Source organism: Rhineura floridana, chromosome 6, assembly GCF_030035675.1.
Source record: "Rhineura floridana isolate rRhiFlo1 chromosome 6, rRhiFlo1.hap2, whole genome shotgun sequence".
NCBI classification, from domain to species: Eukaryota; Metazoa; Chordata; class Lepidosauria; order Squamata; family Rhineuridae; genus Rhineura; species Rhineura floridana.
The window spans coordinates 74462509-74485077 of record NC_084485.1 but is presented as its reverse complement, the minus strand read 5'-3'; the positions used below and the strand labels follow the sequence as shown (position 1 = coordinate 74485077).

The 22569-nt window shown below is 41.9% G+C and overlaps 1 protein-coding gene across 1 annotated transcript; it reads right to left on the bottom strand.

The window, feature by feature from the left end:
• Positions 1-2245: 2245 nt before the first annotated feature.
• LEMD2 (LEM domain nuclear envelope protein 2) lies at positions 2246-19540 on the bottom strand. Its single transcript, XM_061632408.1, has 9 exons — positions 18411-19540; positions 16888-16928; positions 15786-15861; positions 14056-14132; positions 13284-13363; positions 6156-6301; positions 4621-4722; positions 4426-4528; positions 2246-3582 (listed from the first exon to the last, which is right to left on the bottom strand). Exons 1-9 carry the CDS (start codon positions 19516-19518, stop codon positions 3432-3434), a joined length of 1884 nt encoding a protein of 627 aa, XP_061488392.1. The 5' UTR covers positions 19519-19540; the 3' UTR covers positions 2246-3431.
• Positions 19541-22569: the final 3029 nt, after the last annotated feature.

Below are 22569 nucleotides of genomic sequence, written 5' to 3'. Positions count from 1 at the left end.
TTCCTAATGTGTGTCACAATGACAGAATAAAATAGTCAATATAAACTGTGAACTACCCTACACAAGGCAACTCTTGATGAAAAGCAGTTGAATGAACAGGCTAAAACATGTGCCCAGTCGATCCAGTATGCAGCCTGTAGACTCAAAACACACCAGCATCTCCACAAAGACTTTTAAAGTAATATGACCCAGTCTGTGCATCTGACAAGACACCATGAAATAACTTTCAACTGAGGAAAGGGAGGAACTGCAGACAGTTCCTTCGAAGTACAAAGCATTTTAAACTAAGGTTTAAAATTGGAATATTATACCTCAGTATTCCCATGACAGTTGCACCACAGATCAGGATAGGCTATCTACTTCAACATTTTACTAATGGCAAAAGGGGGCAGAAATACAAACTTTGTGCTTGCTGCATTCTAGGTCAGTTTTCTTTTTTGAGCTCTTGTTTAGATGCCATTTCTGTTCAGTGAAGAGGTTAGACTTGGCCTTGGGTTCAGATCCCCTTTCATCCATACAGCAGCATTCGGTTGTCACCATTGCTTAGCTCAGTTCCCTGCCTGTTTTCATTATGCAAGGGCTCCATTTTCTCTGAAGTAGTGTTTTCACCTGTAAAACAAGCAGGGTTCCACACATTCTGAAAACCAAATCCTTAAAGCTGGAAACAGACAATGGTCTGGTTCACAATGTAGTAAGCCAAACCATGGCATAGTGAGACTGAGAACTTGTGGGCTCCTGAATAGGAAGGAGCCCACACCCACTTTGCTCTTCCCTGGCCATTTTGCTGCTGCACTAAGCAACGCCAAAGCTTGGTGTATCATCCGAACTGGAACTTGTGGTTAAGCTTTCCCCTCAAATAACCTTGAGTTGTAACAAAAAACAAACCTTGGTTACAGCTTGTGGTTATTGACGATAGAGCTTAATCATGAGTTCTGGCTTAGACAACACACTAAACCAAACCTTAGCACGTTGGCAAAAAGGAGCAAAGTGGCTGCAAGCTACTTCCCAGGAGACCACATGTTCACACAGTCTTGTTAAGCCAAGGTGAACATCTTTTATGTTGAAAGTGGTTTGAAAGATTTTTATTGCACTGTCACTTCTGGTCAAGCAGATTTAACAAGTTTTTCAAAGGCAAAAGTGGGATGAGTGCATTCACCATGATCTTTTCCAAATCAATTATGGAAGTGTAACATTTCCCTCCAGCCCTATCGAACTGTAAAATAGACATTGTGGATGTTTAAAAATTGTTTCCAAAAGCTAGATATTTTAGCTCCTATTATTTGCAGGGCAGGAGACGTCAACATGGTGCCCTCCAGAAGTTTATTTAAAAAAGGATTTTATAGTGCCATATCATAACTATCAGGGTGGTGTACACTGTTAAAACATAAAACACCAATTAAAAATACAATGTTGTTAGACTCCAGCTCTCATCAGCCCCAAGTGGCCAATGGTCAGGGACAGGGAGTTGTAGTCCAACGTCTGGAAGACTTCATATTGCTTGTCCTCGGGTCTTAGTTTTGTGCTTGACGGTGTTCTCTAAACACACTGCAACTTAATATAATCAGATGAAGTTCAGGAGTGCTATTAGCATTAAATATCGAGAGAATAAACCCATCTGGGTTTGCCCTTGTCAGGAGAGGCTAGCAGTTACTAATACCAGGAAGTCCCATTTGTAACAAATTTTTATTTTGCAAGATAAAATGTACAGAGACAAAGTGTATAATAAATAACACCAGCCCATCTACATAAAAATAAATGAACAGCTTAATTAACCATACAAAATATTGTTTGGCATTTCCTTTTGAGTGTCAGATGGTAAAAAATACCCACAAATGTTTCTTTTAAAGCCCCAAGAATGCAGGCACTGTGGAGTTTTGCAAACATCAGCAGAAATTAAGAACACACACATTAAAAGCAAGGGATTACCTTCATTTGATTATCTGCTTCAACTGTTTAAAGTGTGTGTGTGTGTGAGAGAGAGAGAGAGAAAAGATGGCTAATGTCATGGAGACATCTGTTAAATTTCTTCTTTTGCTCTAACACATCACCTACGCTACAGATGGCAACATGTGGGGATAAAATTCAACTGAATGCAAGATTTTCTTCCACTTAACCAATGACCTCCTAGTGCTTTGTTTTTGGAGGCTGCTTTTCTTTGCACTGATTTCAGCTGATGAATCAGCAGGAGACACATAATGAATTGCTGCGTGCTGCTGAAACAGGCTCGAAGGGCACCTAGGTGAAAACTCCAATCCTTCAATTTTTCAGTATGGCCAGCAGGGGGAGTAGAAGGGCAAGCTTAAAGTTTAGGCTATCACCCAGATGTAAATTAATATGCCAGTTCAAACAAAACGTGTAACAAAAAGGTAGCATAAAGTCTCAACCAAAAATGCCTGAGGAGGCTCATATGTGCACACATTATTCTGAATTCATATGTGCTCCAGTTATATCCACTGGACTGAGGGCTACATTCACTCCAAGTTAAGTATACAGCCTGAACCAGTAATAGAATGACGTATCATGCAAGAACCTCAGATTTAAACGCTACAAAAGAGGTGCACGGTGTTTGGTGTACCTCTCTGCTCCTCCATCAAACTGGCATAAACTTGAACCTGGACCAACTAAAGTGATATATGCACAACACATGTCACTATATTGCTGGAGAACAGCTTTCCACACATTGGACAATCCTGCAAACTCTTGATTTGTGGATTTTTTTTGGACCAAACACTGTAGGCACCCCAGCTACCCTCTAGTACTGTACACAACCCAAAATATAGCTGTTGCTTTCCAGCATTCTCCACAAAGCCATTTTTAAAATGTATGCTTTCTGATTCTCACAAAAAAGTGCTCACCTACCACTGCCTAAGGAAAAAAATCATAGAGACTGCAATTTGCTTTAAGCCCCTCCCACCTTATCTTCAAAGGTGCAAGAACTGGCCCTCTCAGCCCCACCTGTCATTCTATACACAATGACAGTAGATGATTCCTGATCTGTGGCAAGCACAAATATACCTTACATATTGGTTGTCTACTCTTATCCAGGGTGTTTTTGTAATGAACAACTTTACAAAGTATCTTTTAGCAGTTTTAGCATCGACGTTCTGAGTGGACAGTCAGATACGATCTTCCATAATACCAAAGCAAAACTATTAATGACATCTTTCAATTAAGCAAGGAATTCTCTTTTTAAATTGTTACATTGTGGAAGCCAAATACATGGCAGAAAAGCAGCTTTGGAGTGCATCTGCATATCAAAGTCTGTATTCCTTACAGAAGTGATTACCCTGAAGAGTCATTCTACAGCTCTCAAACATGTGTACAGTAGTATCAGGGGTGCACCTGAGTAGAGATGATAGGACATTCCCTAGCAAGGAGGGGGCACACTGGTCTGCACAGTGTTGAAACAGTGGCTTGGCCTCTGGTGAGAGCTAATGATCTGAATCAGAGAGGTAGGAAGGCTGTGTCCAACGCCACACCAGCATGTCTTCTCCTGCTACTCTGTGAGACTCCGTCTGAATCCGTGATTCATTGGAAGCAAGGAAATCCACAGCTCGGTCCCAAATCCACTTCATTTTTTTCCTGGGAGAATAAAAAAGGAACACAGCAACCTCAGCTGAACATGTGTGCAATGCCAATGATCTTTAACCTCCAAGGTAAAATACGGGAAGTAAAGGCTTATTGATAACAGTTAATGGGCTTATTGGTTAGGCCATACAGAAAGGCTCATCAATAATGGCCTCTACTTGCATGTAACAAATAGCAGTAAGCACCAAGTCCTGATTGCAGACACCAGAACTAGCATGGCATGATTTTAGAGATGTCAGTGATGTCCCTGCAGCTGGGTGGGTGTTTGTTAACCCTTTGCTTTTAGCTCTTAAATAAAAAAAAGTAATTTTTTTGGTCACCTTTTAAAAGGCTACTTCACTTGTACTCACAATAAGCTAGGAAGAAAGTAGTAAAATGGTGGTCTAATCTAATGCCTAGAACACAATCACCATAGCATCAGTTCTATACCATCCAACTTTTGAAATTCCCAGGGAATAATTAGACCCCTTTCCAACTTGTTGTCACTGTACGTTACTCTGTCTCTCAAAATATTCCAGCTCCAGGACATCATCTGCAAGAAGTTCAGGTCAAAGAGAACAAAGCATTTCTTTGTGCTATGAATAATCAATTTATGGAATTCATTGTTACAGGTTGTTGTAATGGTCATAAGTGTCTTGAAAAGAAGATTAGGAACATTTATGAAAGACTGGTCCATCGGGGTGATTATATATACGTGGATGAAAATACAGGCGACAAATAAAAAGGGATGGCAACTTCTTTATTCTGCTTCCCAGTGACAACTGGTTGGGCACTCTTGGGAAACTGATCCCTACACCTACACTATGATTTAACCAAGACGTTCAAAGAAAGGCTCACCTGTCCTGTGGTAGGATGAGTGTGTCTCTGATGTGAAGGATGCCTACGTATGGATACCGTTCCAGATTCTGCTCCCATTCTTTATAGTGACCTTGGACAGCAACTATTGAGAAAACAATGCATAGTCAGGCAACTGAATACATACATAAAACTGAGAGGATCTTAGTTATAATTTGATCAGCAGATGAATGCTACCTATGATTTTCTGCACCATTTTATACATGGCCCGTTCCTCTTCTTCCCTTTTCCGCCAGTAATACTTTAGAAGAATCAGAATCCCCCAAAGGAAAGCTAAGCCTGTGTGAAATAAAACACCAAGATGAAATCTCGTGAATATAGATGAGCTACCCTGAAATATTCCACTGCAATCCTTACAATCAGTTATCAAGGGCACCCTCTAAAAATCCAATCCATGCACCCAGAATACAGTCATTATGTAGATCAGGGGTTTCCAAACTCTGGTCCGCAGACCGAGCTTCATTCAGGTGGCCCACAGCATGTCAGTGAAGAACACTTACCATCTGAGTTCTATAAAATTCAAATTATAATACAATAAAATACAATATAAGAAATAAGCAATAAAATACAATTAAAACCATACAGCATCTACAGCACATTACAATGGCTACAAACAGGCAGAAGATGATGAAATGGTACACCAAGGTCCTCAGAAATTTTCAAGTGGTCTGTGGGGAAAAAAGTTTGGGAACCAGTGATGCATTATGAAGAGATGTGCTTCTTGGTAGCTTGTACGCATATATGGAACTTTCTTCTCTTGGAGACCCAATAAAGCCTAAATACCACTTGCAAACTTTACACTTAAAAAAAAAAAATCAGACTAGCCTTGGCAGTTCAGGCATAATCTCTATGCTGTATGCTGCATAAAGACTTTGCATCAAGTTAGCAGATCATCACAGTATTTCACACATTCAACCAACAAGCTCAGAGCAGTAAACAAGGACCTATCCCCTTTTATCCTCACAATTCATGATGATTGGCCCAAAGTCTTCAAGCAAGCTTCATGGGTGAGTGGAAAAGTCCTAGCTGTACGTCCAACATTGCATTAACTACAGCACACTACAGGCAGATTGGTGGTAATTTCTCAACCTCTAATTTTATATCATTTGCATGCACATTCCCCATAGACTGGAGGACATCAAATGATGTCTGACTGCATGCGCAACAAAAATCCTCTTGCATAGTGAGGCTTCTGGTTTCCCTTCTTCTCCATGAATTCCAAACAATCTGCTCCAGAGGGACCCTCAATCCTCTGGCGAAGATTTTTGGGGTGCACTGAGGGAGGTAGGGGAAGGAAAGGAAGGAGAAGCTCCACTGCATGAGTGTATGTATATCTACACTATGTTGGATCTTACCTAGTGTGTGCATGACAGCTATGCTAGATATCATGGCAATTCATGACTAAGAGTAAGCGATGCTGCAACTGCTAAGAAAGCAGGGTATGGATCGCACTTTGTATGGAAGAGGGCAGAATCCACTGGGCTAAATGCCAGAACACACGTGTGTGAAGTTGTAGTGCGCACACAGAGACCTCCACTTGCTGATTTTCAAGAAATGGCCCACAAGGCATGAGTCAGTCTGAAGTCTGTTTCTTGCTGTTAGGTCTAAGGTTAATTATGCAGAAATTTCACCTATAATTCCCCCAGCCTTCCACCACTGCACAAGACTATTTTGAGATCTTGGCCGTCACAGATGAAACAAACAAAACTTACTCCAAAAGAATATAAATAGGTTTGTAATCGCTGTACTTAGCGCTCGGTGGAAACGGCAGCCTAATCCCATCCGGGGACGGGCAGATTCAAGACAAACCACCTGCTCCACTGTGGTAACTGGCTCTGAAGGCTCATTGCCTTGTAACCTGAAAATAAGCAGCAGAAAGATCCCTTGATTGAACAATGCAAAGAAGCTGATAGCCCATATCCCTCAAAATTATAAATATGTTAACTTTTCCATCCTACTACTTGGTTCTTGCTCCCAGCCTTCTTAGAAGATTTCAGCAGTAGATGGAGAGGGCTTTGGGAAAGGAGCGAAGGAAGATTGCCCACTGGCAAACTGAAGACCTCCTCTATAGTTTTTTGTTTTGATAGTGTCTCTCAGTAAACTTTTAAATTGGGTTCCCTCCTCCAGTAACTACGCAGAGAGCAAGTGAAGGTGTGCCCGCATGTTGGGTCTATTTTCCTTGAAACAAATTCAGTCAATTTGGTTGGAAAAAACACCTGAATTAAACATTGGTACATCTTTGGAAAATGAAGGGGAGAGCCTGGAATTATATGCACCCCAACTTTATTCTGTGAACATATGCAATTAGGAGAAACCTCATGCCACAAAATGAGATCCTTGACAACAATGCAAATGGCAACTAGGATGATTCCAGTTCCTAATCCCCCAAACACGACAATGATTGTTTTTCCATTTGACTAACTGTGCTAGGGGCCAGCAGGGCTTCATGTAAGCTTTGGTTTCCCAAGAATCCAGCAGCCCAAGCAGTGAGGGCATTTGAATAAAAGGTGTGCCAGGGAGTAAAAGGGAGATAAGGAATAAGGATATGAGAGGTGGTTATTGCGCATGGGGTGCATCCAAGCAGCGCAGTACAGTAACTGTGTGAATATAGAGTCTGACATGCATGCAAAAAGTCAGTGAAAACATCTCTTAGAACTTGAAGGCAGAGAAAGGAATGATCACAACACTGAATAGCTGTAAGTAAGCAATTACTGTACTTTGAAAGATTCTAGCCTCTGTAGGCTCACTGTGGGAAATCTGGAAGAGCGCTGATGTACAATTCCCAGTTTTCAGCTCTTTTGAACCAGTGTGAATCAAGAAATCTAGGTGATCACATTTCTGATGGCTATTTGATATCACACCAGGACTGCAATTCATAGCTTATCATAAGATAGTCCAAATTTGTTAAAGAAATCATTGCTGAGCAGTGTAAAGAAGCTCGCACATGTCATCCATTTCCATGGATTATTTGTAGTCCAGGTTTCTGAAAGATTTTAAAATATGCAGCAGGATTCCGAAGCACAGCTAACATATTTGGTTCTGCTCTTAGTGGAACAGTGTCAAATAAGTTCACACAACATTCACTGAAAAGCCTGCAGCAGCTTTTTAACATGCTGTACATTCTTAGGGAGTTTCATATTGAGCTGCCAGAACGTGATCAATTTGCTCAAGTGTTGATGAAACTCTTAATTATGGTGAATACAAACGTGGGGAGTGTATTTTGAGCTTCCAGGCTATGACTTGTAACAGTGAAGAAAATCTTAATTAGAAAGCACTGAATTCCACCCCACCAGCAATTCTAAGCATATCCCTAAGGGAACAATGCTTAGCAGTGTGGAGTCTTCATATACAAAGAATGGAGAAACGGAACACATTTTCAAACATTAGGTTACAGCAGAGTTTTAGATAATGAGATCAGGGGAGGATGGTATTTTGTCATTGCTCACAGCCTCAGGCTTGCTAAATTATTCTACAGCAGTTGCAGAGTTAACAATACTGAGACATTATGTCCGAAATCTGATGACTACTGAACTGAGGCATTGGCATCTACCAATTTATATGAAAACACAGCAAGAATGTACTTTTGAGATCGCTGTTAAAACATTACCCATAACGGTATTACAGACTAAAATAGTGAGAATGTGATAGTCTGAAATTCTATACAAATTTGTGCACAAATCTCACTGAATTCAAAAGGACCACACATATAAGTAAACGGTTTTTCTCTGCTATCATTCTGCCTTTTCTGTGCAGTGGTTACACTTGGCCTTGGGTTCAGATCCCCTTCACCCATATAGCAGCATTTGGTTGTCACTACCACTCAGGCTGAGAAGCAGTAACTAACCCAAAATCACCCAGTGAGAATCATGGCTGATTGGGGTTTTGAACCCTAGGTCCAAACCACTGCACCACACTGGCTCACAACTGTGCTGGGACTTCTGTAAAAGGGCGTAAGAATTTAAAGCAATTGTTCTCAATATTCTTGGCTGGACTGGTTAAATAGCTTTAAAATGTGTTAAGAAAACAGGATTTTGCACGCTGTTTTCAAGCCTACAGCAAATCTGAGTAAGATAGAACTACAAACTTCATGAAAAACAGTAAGTACTCTGAGGCATATGGGAATTTCAACAGTGGCTTTTGTAGACAGGACTTCAAATGTAGAACCTCAAATAAAGAATTGTAAATCACACAGAAATAACTAATATGAGTGGATATGGAATAAACTATGGAATTTGCTCCCACAAGACGCAGTAGTGGCCACCAGCTTGGATGGCTTTAAAAGAAGATTAGACAAATTCATGGAGGACAGGGCTATCAATGGCTACTAGCCGTGATGGCTGTGCTCTGCCGCCCTAGTCAGAGGCAGCATGCTTCTGAAAACCAGTTGCCGGAAGCCTCAGGAGGGGAGAGTGTTCTTGCACTCAGGTCCTGCTTGTGGGCTTCCTCCAGGCACCTGGTTGGCCACTGTGAGAACAGGATGCTGGACTAGATGGGCCACTGGCCTGATCCAGCAGGCTCTTCTTATGTTCTTATGTTAATCTTAGCATACTAGCTAGCTTGACTCCCAAGTAACTGCAAAGGAATGCATTTCAAATTGCTATTATCCATCCTTTTCTGCTCACCAAAATAATTGTTTTCAAATAGAACATCTGTATTTGAGAATTTGAAAATATATTTATATGGGCTCCCTGCCTGCAGCAAGTGGCTCTTGATATCTCCCTCACAGTTCAAGAGAGTAATCTATAATATTAGGACGAGACAGGCAAGGAAGTCCTTATAAATATATAATAAGCACTCAGAGAGACTTTGCAATTTTTCAAAGAGCTGAGATGATTTGTACAGGGTGATGTTTGCTCTCCCGACAGTCTGCAGCCACTATTTATAAATAAACAAACTCCAAATAGGAGAGCATTGATGGAAAAGAAGAGGGCATGCTTATTTTGGTTCATCCAGAACCAACTGAAGACAGCGATCTTGCCATCTATGCCAGTAAGCAAGTTAGTTACTGTCTGAAGATGTGACCAAAACTATCCAAACTTTGAATGTGTTTTTCCAGCCCCAGACAGCATAAGGCATGCCTGCAATGCAACTACATTTACTTTGAGCACAAGAGAACTGGGACAAATGCTCCAAGTGAAACACAACCTCCATGAATCTCCTGAATTCAAACCACATGAAACACAGGCCAGCACAACCAAGCTCATACTCCTACCACTTGCATAAAGCGCATGGTATTAAGTATCAATCACTTAAAACAAAGGGCAGTTGATAAATCTCAGAGGACAGGAATCAGTTTTACATTTCATCTGAAAGACCAGTTTGTTCCAAACGGAGGGACTACCACATTCTGAACTACATTCTGGTATTAGCACAGAGAGAGAGTCTTAGGTTTCTCTGTTCTGGCATGCCAAAGCCTTGCTTACCTCACATGATCCAATGAGATTTCAGACTGAGGAATGACAGCCAGTCAATATATATTAAGTTAAATTAGCAAAGATTGGCTGGTGTTTGTATGAATCTCCCCCCCCGCCCCCCGGGGATTTCAAACAACTCCTGGCAGCTTACGATAAAGAATCCACTGAAAACAATAAGAATTAGGGTTGCAATATTTGATCAACCAGTTAGATTAACAATTGCTTAAAGACCTTTTGATCAACTAAAAAGGTGCTCCTGATTAATTGAGGAGCAGACTTTTAAAGAAAAATATTTTTATACGAGTACTTTACAAAAATGGCAGGTAATAGGTGCCATCTCTGAAGTATTCCTACTTCTCTCTTTTTCAGGACTGAATGCTTCTTGATGCCTACAATGACTCAGGTTCAACATGCGAAAACATAGAAAGCAGGCTTTTCATTTTAGAACAACTGTTTTTATTTAGATACAAATTTAGATTTCTTTAATTTGGCAACAGACTGAATACTACTCCTCAGGATTTATATAGTTTATAGTGTTTAAAGGCCTTCACATATAATGCCTTGCAAAAGTAATCAGACCCCTGACCAATGCTCTCATATTACTGAATTACAAATGGTACATTGCAATTTTGTTCTGTATGATACTTAATTTTGAAAAACTGAAACTCAAAATCAATTATTGTAAGGTGACATTGGTTTTATGTTGGAAATGTTTGTAAGAAATCTAAAAAACTGAAACATGTTGCTTGCATACATATTCAATCCCTGTGCTGTGGAAGCTCCCAGTTTAAACAGATGAAAGAAATTGCCCTATCGAGGACACAATTACCTTACCATTGGCCTCTGTGATGCGTCCTTCCCTGGCTCTCCCTGTCAGGTTCCTACCTGCTCGTGGTTACTGCCCGTCTCTAGGCACCACCAGGGACTCCACCAGTCCGGACCTCTCTCTCTTATGGTTTCTCTCCCCGCTCTAGCACAGATCTCGACAGATCCCCCTGCTAGGCAACCACCAGTAACGTCCCAATACTAGTATTCCCAGAGACTCTGAATACTGGTATTGTTATTCTCTTCACCGCTGCCACCATTTGTTACAGTTCCCCTTCAGCCTTGGTCATTACCTTACCCTCCCTTCTGGTCTGTGAAACCCCAGCCAAGGATCAGGCCTTTGGTAAACCAAATTAAGTATTTATTACAGATAACAAAGCTAACAAGATTAACAAGATTTCTTCTTAAGGCACATAAGCATATGGTTTTACTCAATACTAATCCGAACTCCACCTCCCTCCTTCTCCACTCTCTCCTGGCAAACAACTCTCTCAAACCCCACCAACCAACCCACTTAGTTCTCTACTCCCCCCCCCGATTCCACTCTCACTCTTCCTTTTATACATTCAGCCATTTTAAACACTCAGCCAATCATCTCGCATTCTACTGCCCATTCACTCCCCCTCCTCTTTCACTCCACTTACCATGTATCTTCTAAAACAACAACACTTACCATATATACATTAATATAGGAACATCACAGCCTCCACTTGAGAACCATTAAAGTTGCTGTCACACTGTCAGAATAAAACCCCCACTGTTGAAGGATCATTGGTAAGCCTGTGGATCTGAAGGAAAATGAAGCCCAAAGAACATTCTACAGAAGTGAGAGATAATGTAATACAAATGCATAGATTAGGAAAAGGATACAGAATAATATCCAAGTGTTTGGATATCCCAGGGAGCACAGTTGGATCAATAATCAGGAAGGGGAAGCTGCATCACACCACCCAGGCACTGCCAAGAAAAGGCTGTCCCTCAAAACTCAGTGCTCGGGAGACTTGTGAGAGAAGCCACAGAGAGCCCAACAATCACTTTGAAGGAGCTACAGAGTTCAGTGGCTGAGAGTGGAGTAATGGTCCACCAGTCAACCATATTAAGAGCTCTGTATAACACTAGCCTGTACGGGAGGGTGGCAAGAAAGAAGCTGTTACTCAAAAAGTACCATCTGAAAGCATGTCTGGAGTTTACCAGAAAGCATGAGAGTGCCCCAGCTGCGATGTGGGAAAAGGTTTTGTGGTCAGATGAGACCAAGACAGAGCTTTTTGGCCAAAGCCAAAAGCACTATGTGTGGCGCAAACCTAACATTGCCCATGCCTCAAGACACACCATCCCTACAGTGAAGTATGGTGGTGGCAGCATCATGCTGTGAGGATGCTTCTCATCAGCAGGGACTGGGCATCTTGTTAAAATCGAAGGAAGATTGGATGGAGCAAAATACAGGGAAATACTGCAAGAGAACCTGCTTTAGTCCACTAAAAAACTGAAGCTTGGGAGGAAATTCACTTTTTAGCAGGACAATGATCCCAAGCACAAGGCCAAAGCAACACTGGAGTGACTCAAGAACAAAACGGTGAATATCCTAGAGTGGCCCAGTCAAAGTCCTGATATCAATCCCACTAAGAATCTGTGGGGTGCTTTGAAAATTGCCATCCACAAGCAACGTCCAACCAACCTGAACAACCTGGAGTGAATCTGCCAAGAAGAATCGGCCAAAAGCCTTCCAACACTGTATGCAAAGCTGGTACGTGCCTACCCCAAAAGACTTAAAGCCATTATTGCAGCGAAAGGTGGCTCTACCAAATATTAATGTGTGGGGGTTGAATACTTATGCAAGAAATATGTTTCAGTTTTTATGTTTCTTACAAACATTTCCCAACATGAAACCAATGTCACCTTACAATAATTGATTTTGAATTTCAGTGTTTCAAAATAAAATATCATACAGAACAAAATTACAACAGACCATTTGTAATTCAGTAATATGAGAGCATTGGTCAGGGGTCTGATTACTGTTGCAAGGCACTGTACATTACATCTGTAATCACAACAATCGTATAAGGTAGGCTGGAATAATTATCTTCATATTGTCAATGTGGATTTGAGAGCAACTGTGTTAAGAAGCAAGTTTTGAAATGGGGAGTTCCTGATTCACAGCTCTTAGTCGCTACACTACACTAGTAAAAAGGAAATGTAGTTTAACAGTGAAGCATCATAAGGCAGGCCTGCACTCTTCTTCGTGAGCTACCAAGCAGCACAGCCAGCAATTGTGACCTGTCAGATGCCAGACAACCCATGTTTTTGCAATCTCAGAAAGCAACAAGAGGTGAATTATCAAACCTCTAATGGATGACTTTTTGTGTTTCAATTTGTGCAGGCAGACTCCAAAGCAAATGCAAATCTAAACAAAAACATCTTAGACAGGCTTAGAAGGACCTCTGTAGTCAGCTGGTTCTACAAGGCTGTGGCCTCCACAGGGGTCTAGCCTACTTGCTTTTCAAACAGCCTCACCTCTTTCACCAATGGGACCGAGCCAGCCTCTCTGCCAAAAGTGAGTATATATAGAGATAAATTAAACACAGATTGTTCTTCCCCACTTACCATATTCCTGAATCCTTGTGATTGTCCAGTAAGTGCTGCAAGGCATTCCCAAACTTTTCTGCATTGTAGCCAGTCACATTCTGTAAGGAAGTGGGCCCCAAAATGTAAGTTCTCCATTCATTTGTTAGTGAGATTTTTCTGTAACTGCACCCCCCCCCACCTTTGTTTAATTTACTATATATTTATTTTCAACTTGTTTTCACCTATTCAGATTGAGATCTGCTTAGGTTCATCATCAATGATGTGCCAGATGCCTTCAGTCCATAACATTCTAATTACAGTACAACTAATTCAGCAACCTTTTAAATGTATTTAAATGAATGTAACTACTTGGAAGGCTGAATATACATTTACTATAATTTTCTGATTGTCATATTTAATGCAAGAACACACCCCATAAAAGATTATAGTGGTATGTGTAGTATAGCACTCTTTAACAATCTTTTTCTATAACGTAGTATGAAACAGAAGGAAAACAGTGCATTTTCAACTGCTTTGAAAGCAAGAATGTCAACATTTTAATGCCGGTAGCTCAAGATGCAGGAAACCTTTGGTTTCTCAAATGGAAAAAAAAATGCAAGTGTGAGGAGTCACATTATTTAGGCTTTTGAAAACAACAGCAACAGAAAAAAATACCAGGCCAAGTACCAGTCATACAAAAATAAAAAAAGAAAATTACTAATGGGGGAAAAACCAAATGAAGGTAGTTTTATGGAGCAAATAGCAGTTACTAAGAAAGATTGCAATGGAAAAATATCCCAGCCTTGCTTACCTCTATATAATACTTTGCATCACTAACTGGAATACATTTACTTTCTAGTTTCTCAGGGTTTCCACACTCAAAGTTGCCTGGGGGTGGGGAAGAGAGAGAGAAGGTACATGGAAAGAGTTTCAAGCAATTAGGAAACTTGCCAAATAGTATGGAAGCACTGAGCCAAATTCCTTTTTATATCACTTTTAGAATTTGCCAAAATGCCTTTGCAGAATATAGGCCCACATTAGTTTTATGACTTAACAAAATTTGCAGTACTGTACATACGCTAGCATAAGGCAGTCAAATCTCATGTTTACTCCACAAGTAAACGCAAGAGGAGCCAGAATAGATTACTGTCTTTCCTGACAACTGCAATGGACGCTCTAAGGTAGAGCATGGTCCTTAAACAGTGGCCCCATGCTTGAGACAGCAGTTTCTTATTTATTTTAAATCAAATCTCTCATCCGTTAGGTCTTACAGGTTGTCAAGCTGGCTTTGACATGCTGATGAGACAAACTAATTTAAAGTTTAAATTTTAAACCTAAACTGAAAAGCAGCAGAATTCTTCAGCAGTGTAAGCAGGGGATGCACTACTCCCCCCCCACCCCATGTATACAGCTTTGTGGCTATAAAGGACACAAGGAGCCATTGATTTTTAGTTCAGAAGGCTTTTAAGCATCCTCCCCTGCAAGGTAGCCATAAGGTAAGAAAATGTGATATGAAAAGAACAAGCAAACTAATCTGACCACAGCTTAAGAACCACTGATATCCAGGAAGCATGTCTACTGCATCAAAACTGGAAAAACCCTAGCATTCCTCTGCCCCCACACGTAAGCATTGGAGAAACACTTTTAGCCAGCTGTTAAAATGTCTACTGCAATACCACTTAACATTCCAAGGTACAAACTAGCTACGAGAGCTACACAAGTTCTGTAACAGAGCAATCCTATTCATTTCTACTTGTAAGCGGGGCTTACTCCCTGGTAAGTGTTCACAGGATTGCAGCCCAATGCACCTAGGACCCTGCTGGAGCTAAATAAATGTTACCTAGTACCAATCTCCAAAGATTCTTCCATAAATTAATTCCCGTCATAGTGAGGACACATAGTAAGGACACATTTCAGTCCTGCAATGCAGACTGGGATGAACGCAGACTGAGAAATACCATACTTAGTGGAAAAATTGGATCTGCCTGGGGTAAAGGGAGCGTATACATTGCTGTGATCAGGGAAGCCTTTCCAGGCAACCCTCCATAACCAGGACCAGACAGGTGAAAGTTGAAACATGAGCTCACCATCAGCGTGGGATCATAGCTTTCACAGGGAAAGTAGTATGAGTATCCTTGGTCATCTGCTGAACATACCAAGATTCTGGAAATTGTTGGATTGTGTTAGCCAGCCCCTTAAAACCATGCTAATATTTCTGAAAGATGTAGAAAGGCCTTGAACTAAACTTGTGAACTGTATCTATATTTTGGATGTGGAGAAAGGACACCTGAGAATTAAAACTTAAATCTCAAGATCTCAGTGTGAAAACAGGAAGGCTAAACCAGGGGTCATTGTGTTAACAATGCAGCTCAGATTTAGAAAGGCTGTTTTTCCTACATTCCCCTGCAGTCTTCCAAGGGAACATCTTGAACACCCCCCATCTCTTAAATTCAAATTAAGGTTGAATATATCTAGCTATTAGAGACATCCATTTTTATTGAACACTCAAAGCAATTTGCAAAAAGGTAAATCGGAACTCACCAGCTTGAATTGCAAGATAATTGTATAGCTCATATAGTATGGTCATTAAAATTTCTTCTTGTTTTGCCTGGCAGTACTGAAAAATTAAGAAAGAAGATTATTCAACAGATCTTTAATTCACCCAGCTACAAGAAATTAAAGTTAACCATTACATAAGCATTTCTCATCTGCTCTATTTTAGCTAATGAAACTAAGGACGGACTCGTATGACCTCTTTTCTTCCCAGAAGTTTAATGTGCTCTCTTTTTCTGCAAGTGTCACTGCTAAACTGCTATATCATTTTGTATGATGATGGGGAGAGGGAGTGGATTCGATATCTATCGGTCCCTTTCATGATAGCCACTTTAGCAAAGAACATCAGAATACAGCCATCTCTATTTGTGGATTATGTCTACCATAACACATTGGATTTTGGGGTTGAGAGTGCAAATACCGTACAGTCCTTGGATTCCACATTCTTATCTTCTGTGTATATAGCAATAATCTCAGATTGAGGTACAACAAACAAACCAAGATCACAGAGGTATAATTTTAATCATATGTAGCATACCAAGGTTTGTCTTATTCAGCTACATGTTATGGAACAAGTCACAAGTACATCCACACATCAAGAGAGATTAAAGGCTGCTAGCTCTGTTTAAGCTTGTTACCGAAATGTAGATTTGCAGATGAAATCCTTGTCACAAATCAATCCCACTATCGTTACAACTGACTAAAGAATATTTTCATATGGTAAGAGCAAAGCTTTAGATTTGCAGCTGCTTAAGATTTACGTGGCTTGAATTGTTATTCTTTTTAGTAACCTGATAAAAAGCAGACTATTAATTATACATCAAGAAATCGTTACTTTCCTCTTGGAAAACAGCAGAGGCTCACTACTGCAGCTACACAGATACTAAGTGATCCATACATCAGGGATGGGGAACATGTGATCTTGTTGGACAAGAACTCCCATCATCTCTAACCATTGGCCATGCTGGCTGCAGCTAATGGGCGTTACAGGCCATCATCATCAGGATAGCAAAAAGTCCCCCATCCCTGCTGTACACAGTGCGTAATAATTAAATTTAAAACTTGGGACTGTAAAAACATTCATACTTACACCATCTGTACTTCTTTCACAATCCACAGGCAACAGTTTAACTGTGAATGAGAATAAGGATTAGTTACCTGCCATGACACATTCCTAACAAGGCCTGAAATATGAAAATTTATTTTATTTTTAAAAGCAAAGAGTCTTGTGGCATCTTAAAGACTGTTATTGTGGCATCAGCTTTCATGGATTAGAGTCCACCATTAATGTGGCACTCTTCTGGAATTTAACCATACTTCCAAGTATAATATTGTGTTAAACTTGCAGTATGAAACTAATCATGTTTCTTGGAAATGCCCCACTTTGTCAAAGGGCCTTGCTACCAAGCCAAGCATCTACAGATTTCCCATCAATGATTTACATAGCATCACCAGACAAGAGAAATAAATAACAAATATTCTGCATTCATGTCAAAACAAGGATGTTCATTTACTTTGCAGACTATCTGGAATTTTGATTCTGAACATAATTGTAAATAGAAAATGTGATTTAGGTTCTTGAAGACTTGTGAATTAAAAAATGATGCAGACAAATCTTGACTGAGAGAGTCCTTTCTCATACTGTAGGAAAATTTACTTTGTCACATTGACGAAAGGATGCAAGACATCTGCTCACCGATTCCTAGGAGTAATAAGAACATCCACACTACTTGAAAAAGCTAAGCGGAAGGCACGTCAAACAAATTCTCATTGCGACCATCTTCCATCTGGAAACCAATGTCCTTACTGTGGGAGGCTGTGTGGATCCAGAATTGGCCTCCACAGTCACTTACGGACCCACTGTTAAAGACCTTATCTTGGAAGACAATCTTACTTGGCCACGAGTGATCACCAATGAATGAATGGGTAGGGAGGTGAACAGATACTCTTCACAAATAGTTGCGTTCTACACATTAATTTTTTCTCAGTGCTCTGGAAAAACAAAGTGACCAGAAAAAAAATGTGTGTCTGACTGATCATGAATCCATAGCCACTGAAGTAACTATTATTACCTTGGAGTGATGGTCTCAGACAACAAAGGAAGTAATTGTTATTAGGAACTTCCAAGTCCCAGCTTCTATCCCCCACCTGTCTTTCTCAAGTCAGACAAGAGAACTAGTATTTGATACAGCAAGAAAATTCAGTTTGTCCATTAAAAAAATTAGGAAGATCCCTTTTGTCTGGTTTGATGTCTGATACAGTTAAACATTTCAAGATTTGTACTCGTTAGGCAGCCAATATGAAAGACATCATATGGCTATGCTTTTGATAAAATATATCCTTAGAGCAAGGGCCTGGACAACCATTCTATAAAGTTTATTTTAAAATACTCTCCTCTTCAGTTGTTTTTAAACATCCATTATGAGCTTTTGAAGGAACTGAAGCCACTTCCATTGTAAAAACAATCTATGAGTTGTGTTTATATAAGCAACAACTTGAAAAGAAAAGGGAATGTAATAACAAAACGTTAAATGAGACTATCAGAAAGAAGTAGTAGTGGTGGAACTGGGACTGAAATGCATCTCTAATAAGAGGGTTAAATCCTGCACGTACAATTCTCCTCAGGGCCTTCCAGTCGGGCAGGTCCCATCATCTTCACCCAAAGGATGCCCAGGAAAATTATCAACAGGCCTAAGGTTGCCAGCCACAGGAACCAGGAGAGATAGAATTCTAAGCCTCTGCTCTTTCTCCCTGTGTCCCGAGTTTGGGATTTTAAACCTGCATGTTGGCGCGTCCCATCCCAGCGGGTCTCCTTACTCAATTCTCTTCCTGTTCCTGACCCCCATAACGTTTTCGAACTTCTGGAAGCTAGTCCAACCTCTTTCTCTGGTCTCCTCGGGGACCTGTAGATTAACCCCTCTCTGCTTCGTTGTGTTACTGAACCCAAATAGGAGCTGGGGGTTATCCCCCTTTCCATCTCTAAATGGGCCCTATTACTGAAGCCCGCACTGCTTCCTCCTGCGCTTGATTTCCAGGTAGGGCTGTGGCTTATGCTCTGCTCATTATCCCACCATTTACTAGAACTTAACCCTATTCCTCCTCCTGCTGCGGATGTCGCCCCCCACGAGGTACTCGAAATCATCCTGCCTGCCGCCGCCACATCATCATCCCTGTGATAGGGGGATGCAACCCCCTCTCCTGCTTCCAATCGGGTCCTCCTCGAGGCCAATCCGCTACTGTCCCCCCAGAGGCTGCTGGATAGCGCCCCCTCTCCTGTCCTCAATTGGGGCCTCCCGGGTGTTAATCCACGTTCTGCCTCCCAGTTATTTCTCTGAGCCAACCCTCTGCTCCCAATCGCTGCCTCCCTGCGAGGCGGCTCGTAGTCGCTCCCCTCCTCTTCTTCCTCATCCTCGCTCTCCCTCCTAACCAAGACGCGGGCCCGAGGAGTCGCTTTGGGGCTGACACCAGCAGCCGCCTTGGGCCTCGTGGAGCCGCTCGGGCCCTGTGGGTGTGCCCGTGTGCTGCCGCGGCTTCTTAGCCCAGCGGCCACCTCAGCCCGCAGCCGAGTGAGCTTCTTGGCATAGAGCTTGCGGGTGGAATCTGTAATAGGGCCCGGCTGGTAGCCGAGAGCCAGCAACTCCGCTCGTAGTTCTGTGTCTGACAGCCCCGCTCCAGCCATAGTCAGAGAGAACAGAAAGGCACAAGCCGGAAGTGATGCCATCCAGCGAGGAAGAACTACGGCCATCTTGGTAGAGGCAAATAGTGTTGCTTCCAGCAACCATTATACAGAGGTGAAGGCCATTTTCGAAGTTACCTCTGGCGCCGCCATCTTGAGAAGGTCAATTTGGGACGTAGAACTCTGATGTTGCAGTCCTAAATGTTTAGCTGGGAATAAGTTCCGCTGGACTCAGGTAGACTTGCTTCTGAATAGATATGTACAGTATAGGATTGTTCTGCAAACTAGCCAGATTCTTGCAACGAGAGATTAAAAAAAAAAAAAGCAGCAGCAAGCAATAATGATGTACACTTGGTTCCCAGTGACGGGACTCACGGCGGGCTTTTCTCATCTTTATTGTACCTTAAATATTGTTGTTTAAAATTCTCGTCCCTTTCATTCGAAATGTGTAAGATGATTAATTTCTCTTTTAATACACCCCGAATTCTAGTGCATACCAACAACATATACACACACATATAGTGCAAAAGAAGTTCCCTCGGTATGGTCTGAAGACGCATGAGGCCAGCATCCTGCTGAAACTAAGCAGGGTCAGATCTGGTCAGTACCTGGATGGGAGATTGCCTGGGAACCATATGTAAGCTCCCTAGGGTTTCTATCATGAAAAGAAAGGTGGGGTATAAATATAATAAATAAGTAAAAGAGGTTCCAAGGATGCAGTCATGTGTGCATTTACATGTGAGTAAGTCTAACTGAATACAATGGGACTTACTTTTAGGTAATCATGTATATTATTATTATTATTAGAATTTATTACCTGCCCTTCACCTAAAGGCCCTAGGGCGGGTTACAACAATTTTAAAACAATTAAACAGTTGAAAACAACCTAAACGACATCGCAGAAAATAGGGTGGGTCTATACACACACACATATATACATACATAAGTATCAATAATTTAAGATATGCAGACGATACCATACTACTAGCAGAAACCAGTAATGATTTAAAACGAATGCTGATGAAAGTGAAAGAGGAAAGCACAAAAGCAGGACTACAGCTGAACGTCAAAAAGACTAAAGTAATGACATCAGAAGAGTTATGTAACTTTACAGTTGACAATGAGGACATTGAATTTGTCAAGGATTATCAATACCTTGGCACAGTCATTAACCAAAATGGAGACAATAGTCAAGAAATCAGAAGAAGGCTAGGACTGGGGAGGGCAGCTGTGAGACAACTAGAAAAGGTCCTCAAATGCAAAGATGTATCACTGAACACTAAAGTCAGGATTATTCAGACCATGGTATTTCTGATCTCTATGTATGGATGTGAAAGTTGGACAGTGAAAAAAGCGGATCAGAGAAAAATCCACTCATTTGAAATGTGGTGTTGGAGGAGAGCTTTGCGGATACCATGGACTGTGAAAAAGACAAATAATTGGGTGTTAGAAGTGGACAAGGTGCTTTCAACCTTAAAGCCTACCACTTGCTTACTCGACCCTTGCCCATCGTGGCTCATTATGAGCTGCAAGGACAGACTGGGCGACGGGATCAGGATGGTGGTAAATACGTCTCTGGAAGAGGGAGTAATGCCATCAGCTCTCAAGGAGGCAGTAATAAAACCAATTCTGAAGAAGCCCTCCTTGGATCCCCAAGATCTGAACAACTTTCGCCCAGTCTCAAATCTGCCATTCCTGGGCAAGGCAGTTAAGCGGGTGGTGGCGAAGCAGTTGCAAGTGCATTTGGAGGAAGCTGATTGTCTGGATCCATTTCAATCAGGCTTCAGGCTTGGACATGTGACTGAAACGACCTTGGTCTCCTTGGTGGATGATATGAGGAAGGCGTTGGATAGGGGCGAATACACCTTCCTTGTCCTCCTGGATCTCTCAGCGGCTTTTGATACTGTTGACCACGGTATCCTTCTGGACTGCCTGAAGAAGTTAGGCATAGGGGGCACTGTATTGCAGTGGTTCCGTTCCTTCCTCTCTTGTAGGTACCAGAGAGTGGCATTGGGGGATGAGGTTTCGGATCCTTGGCCTCTCACTTGTGGGGTGCCACAGGGCTCCATCCTCTCAACGATGCTGTTCAACATCTATATAAGGCCACTGGGGGCTGTCATCAGAAGATCTGGGCTGCAGTGTCACCAGTATGCTGATGACACACAGCTCTATCTCTCATTCAGATCTTCACCGAGGTTGGCTGTAGAAACCCTGTCCAAGTGCCTGGAGTCGGTGAGTGGCTGGATGGGAAGGAATAAGCTGAAGCTGAACCCTGACAAAACCGAGGTACTGTTTGTTGGAAACAAGGGAAGGTTAGGGGATCTCGACCTGGTGCTCAATGGGGTACAATTGCCCCTGAAAGACCAGGTCCGCAGCCTGGGGGTCATTGTTGACTCCCAGCTGTCCATGGAGGCTCAGGTCTCGGCTGTGAGCCGGGCGGCGCTGTATCAACTCCATCTGATACGGAGGCTGCGCCCCTACCTTCCCAAGCATCTGCTCCCATCTGTGGTACATGCCGTGGTCTCTTGCCTAAACTACCGTAATGCACTCTATGTGGGGTTACCCTTGAAAACAGTCCGGAAGCTGCAACTGGTACAAAATGTGGCGGCTCACCTGATTAAACGCAGCTGCCGGCGAGATCACATCACTCCAGTGCTGAAGGAGTTGCACTGGTTACCGGTTGTTTTCTGGGCCCAATTCAAGGTGTTGGTTCTGACCTTTAAAACCCTATACGGTTTCGGCCAAGTCTATCTGAAGGAGCGCCTCCAACATCATCAGGGATGCCGCTCAACAAGATCAGCCTCAAAAGGTCTTCTCTCTATCCCACCAGTTAAACAGCTAGACTGGTGAGAACTAGGGAGAGGGCTTTTTCAATTGTGGTCCCCACTTTGTGGAATTCCTTCCCAAATGATCTCCACCATGCCCCTTCTATGATGAGCTTCCGCTGGGCCTTGAAGACCTGGCTCTTCAGGTAGGCTTTTGGGGTGGGTTAGGTTTTATTATTATTGTTGAGATTTTTAATGTTCTAATGTATTTGTATGCTTTTATTTTGTATGTCGCCCAGAGTGGCTAGACAGCCAGCCAGATGGGCGACTA

What these genes read in the sequence shown, in the direction of transcription:
- LEMD2 (XM_061632408.1), bottom strand. Translation starts at nt 19,518, where the DNA reads ATGGCATCACTTCCGGCTTGTGCCTTTCTGTTCTCTCTGACTATGGCT. An exon ending in CCTATTTATATTCTTTTGGA is followed by an intron (nt 4,723 to 6,155) that starts GTAAGTTTTGTT and finishes TATTTCACACAG; the next exon opens with GCTTAGCTTTCCTTTGGGGG. An exon ending in CTCATCCTACCACAGGACAG is followed by an intron (nt 3,583 to 4,425) that starts GTGAGCCTTTCT and finishes TTATTCTCCCAG; the next exon opens with GAAAAAAATGAAGTGGATTT.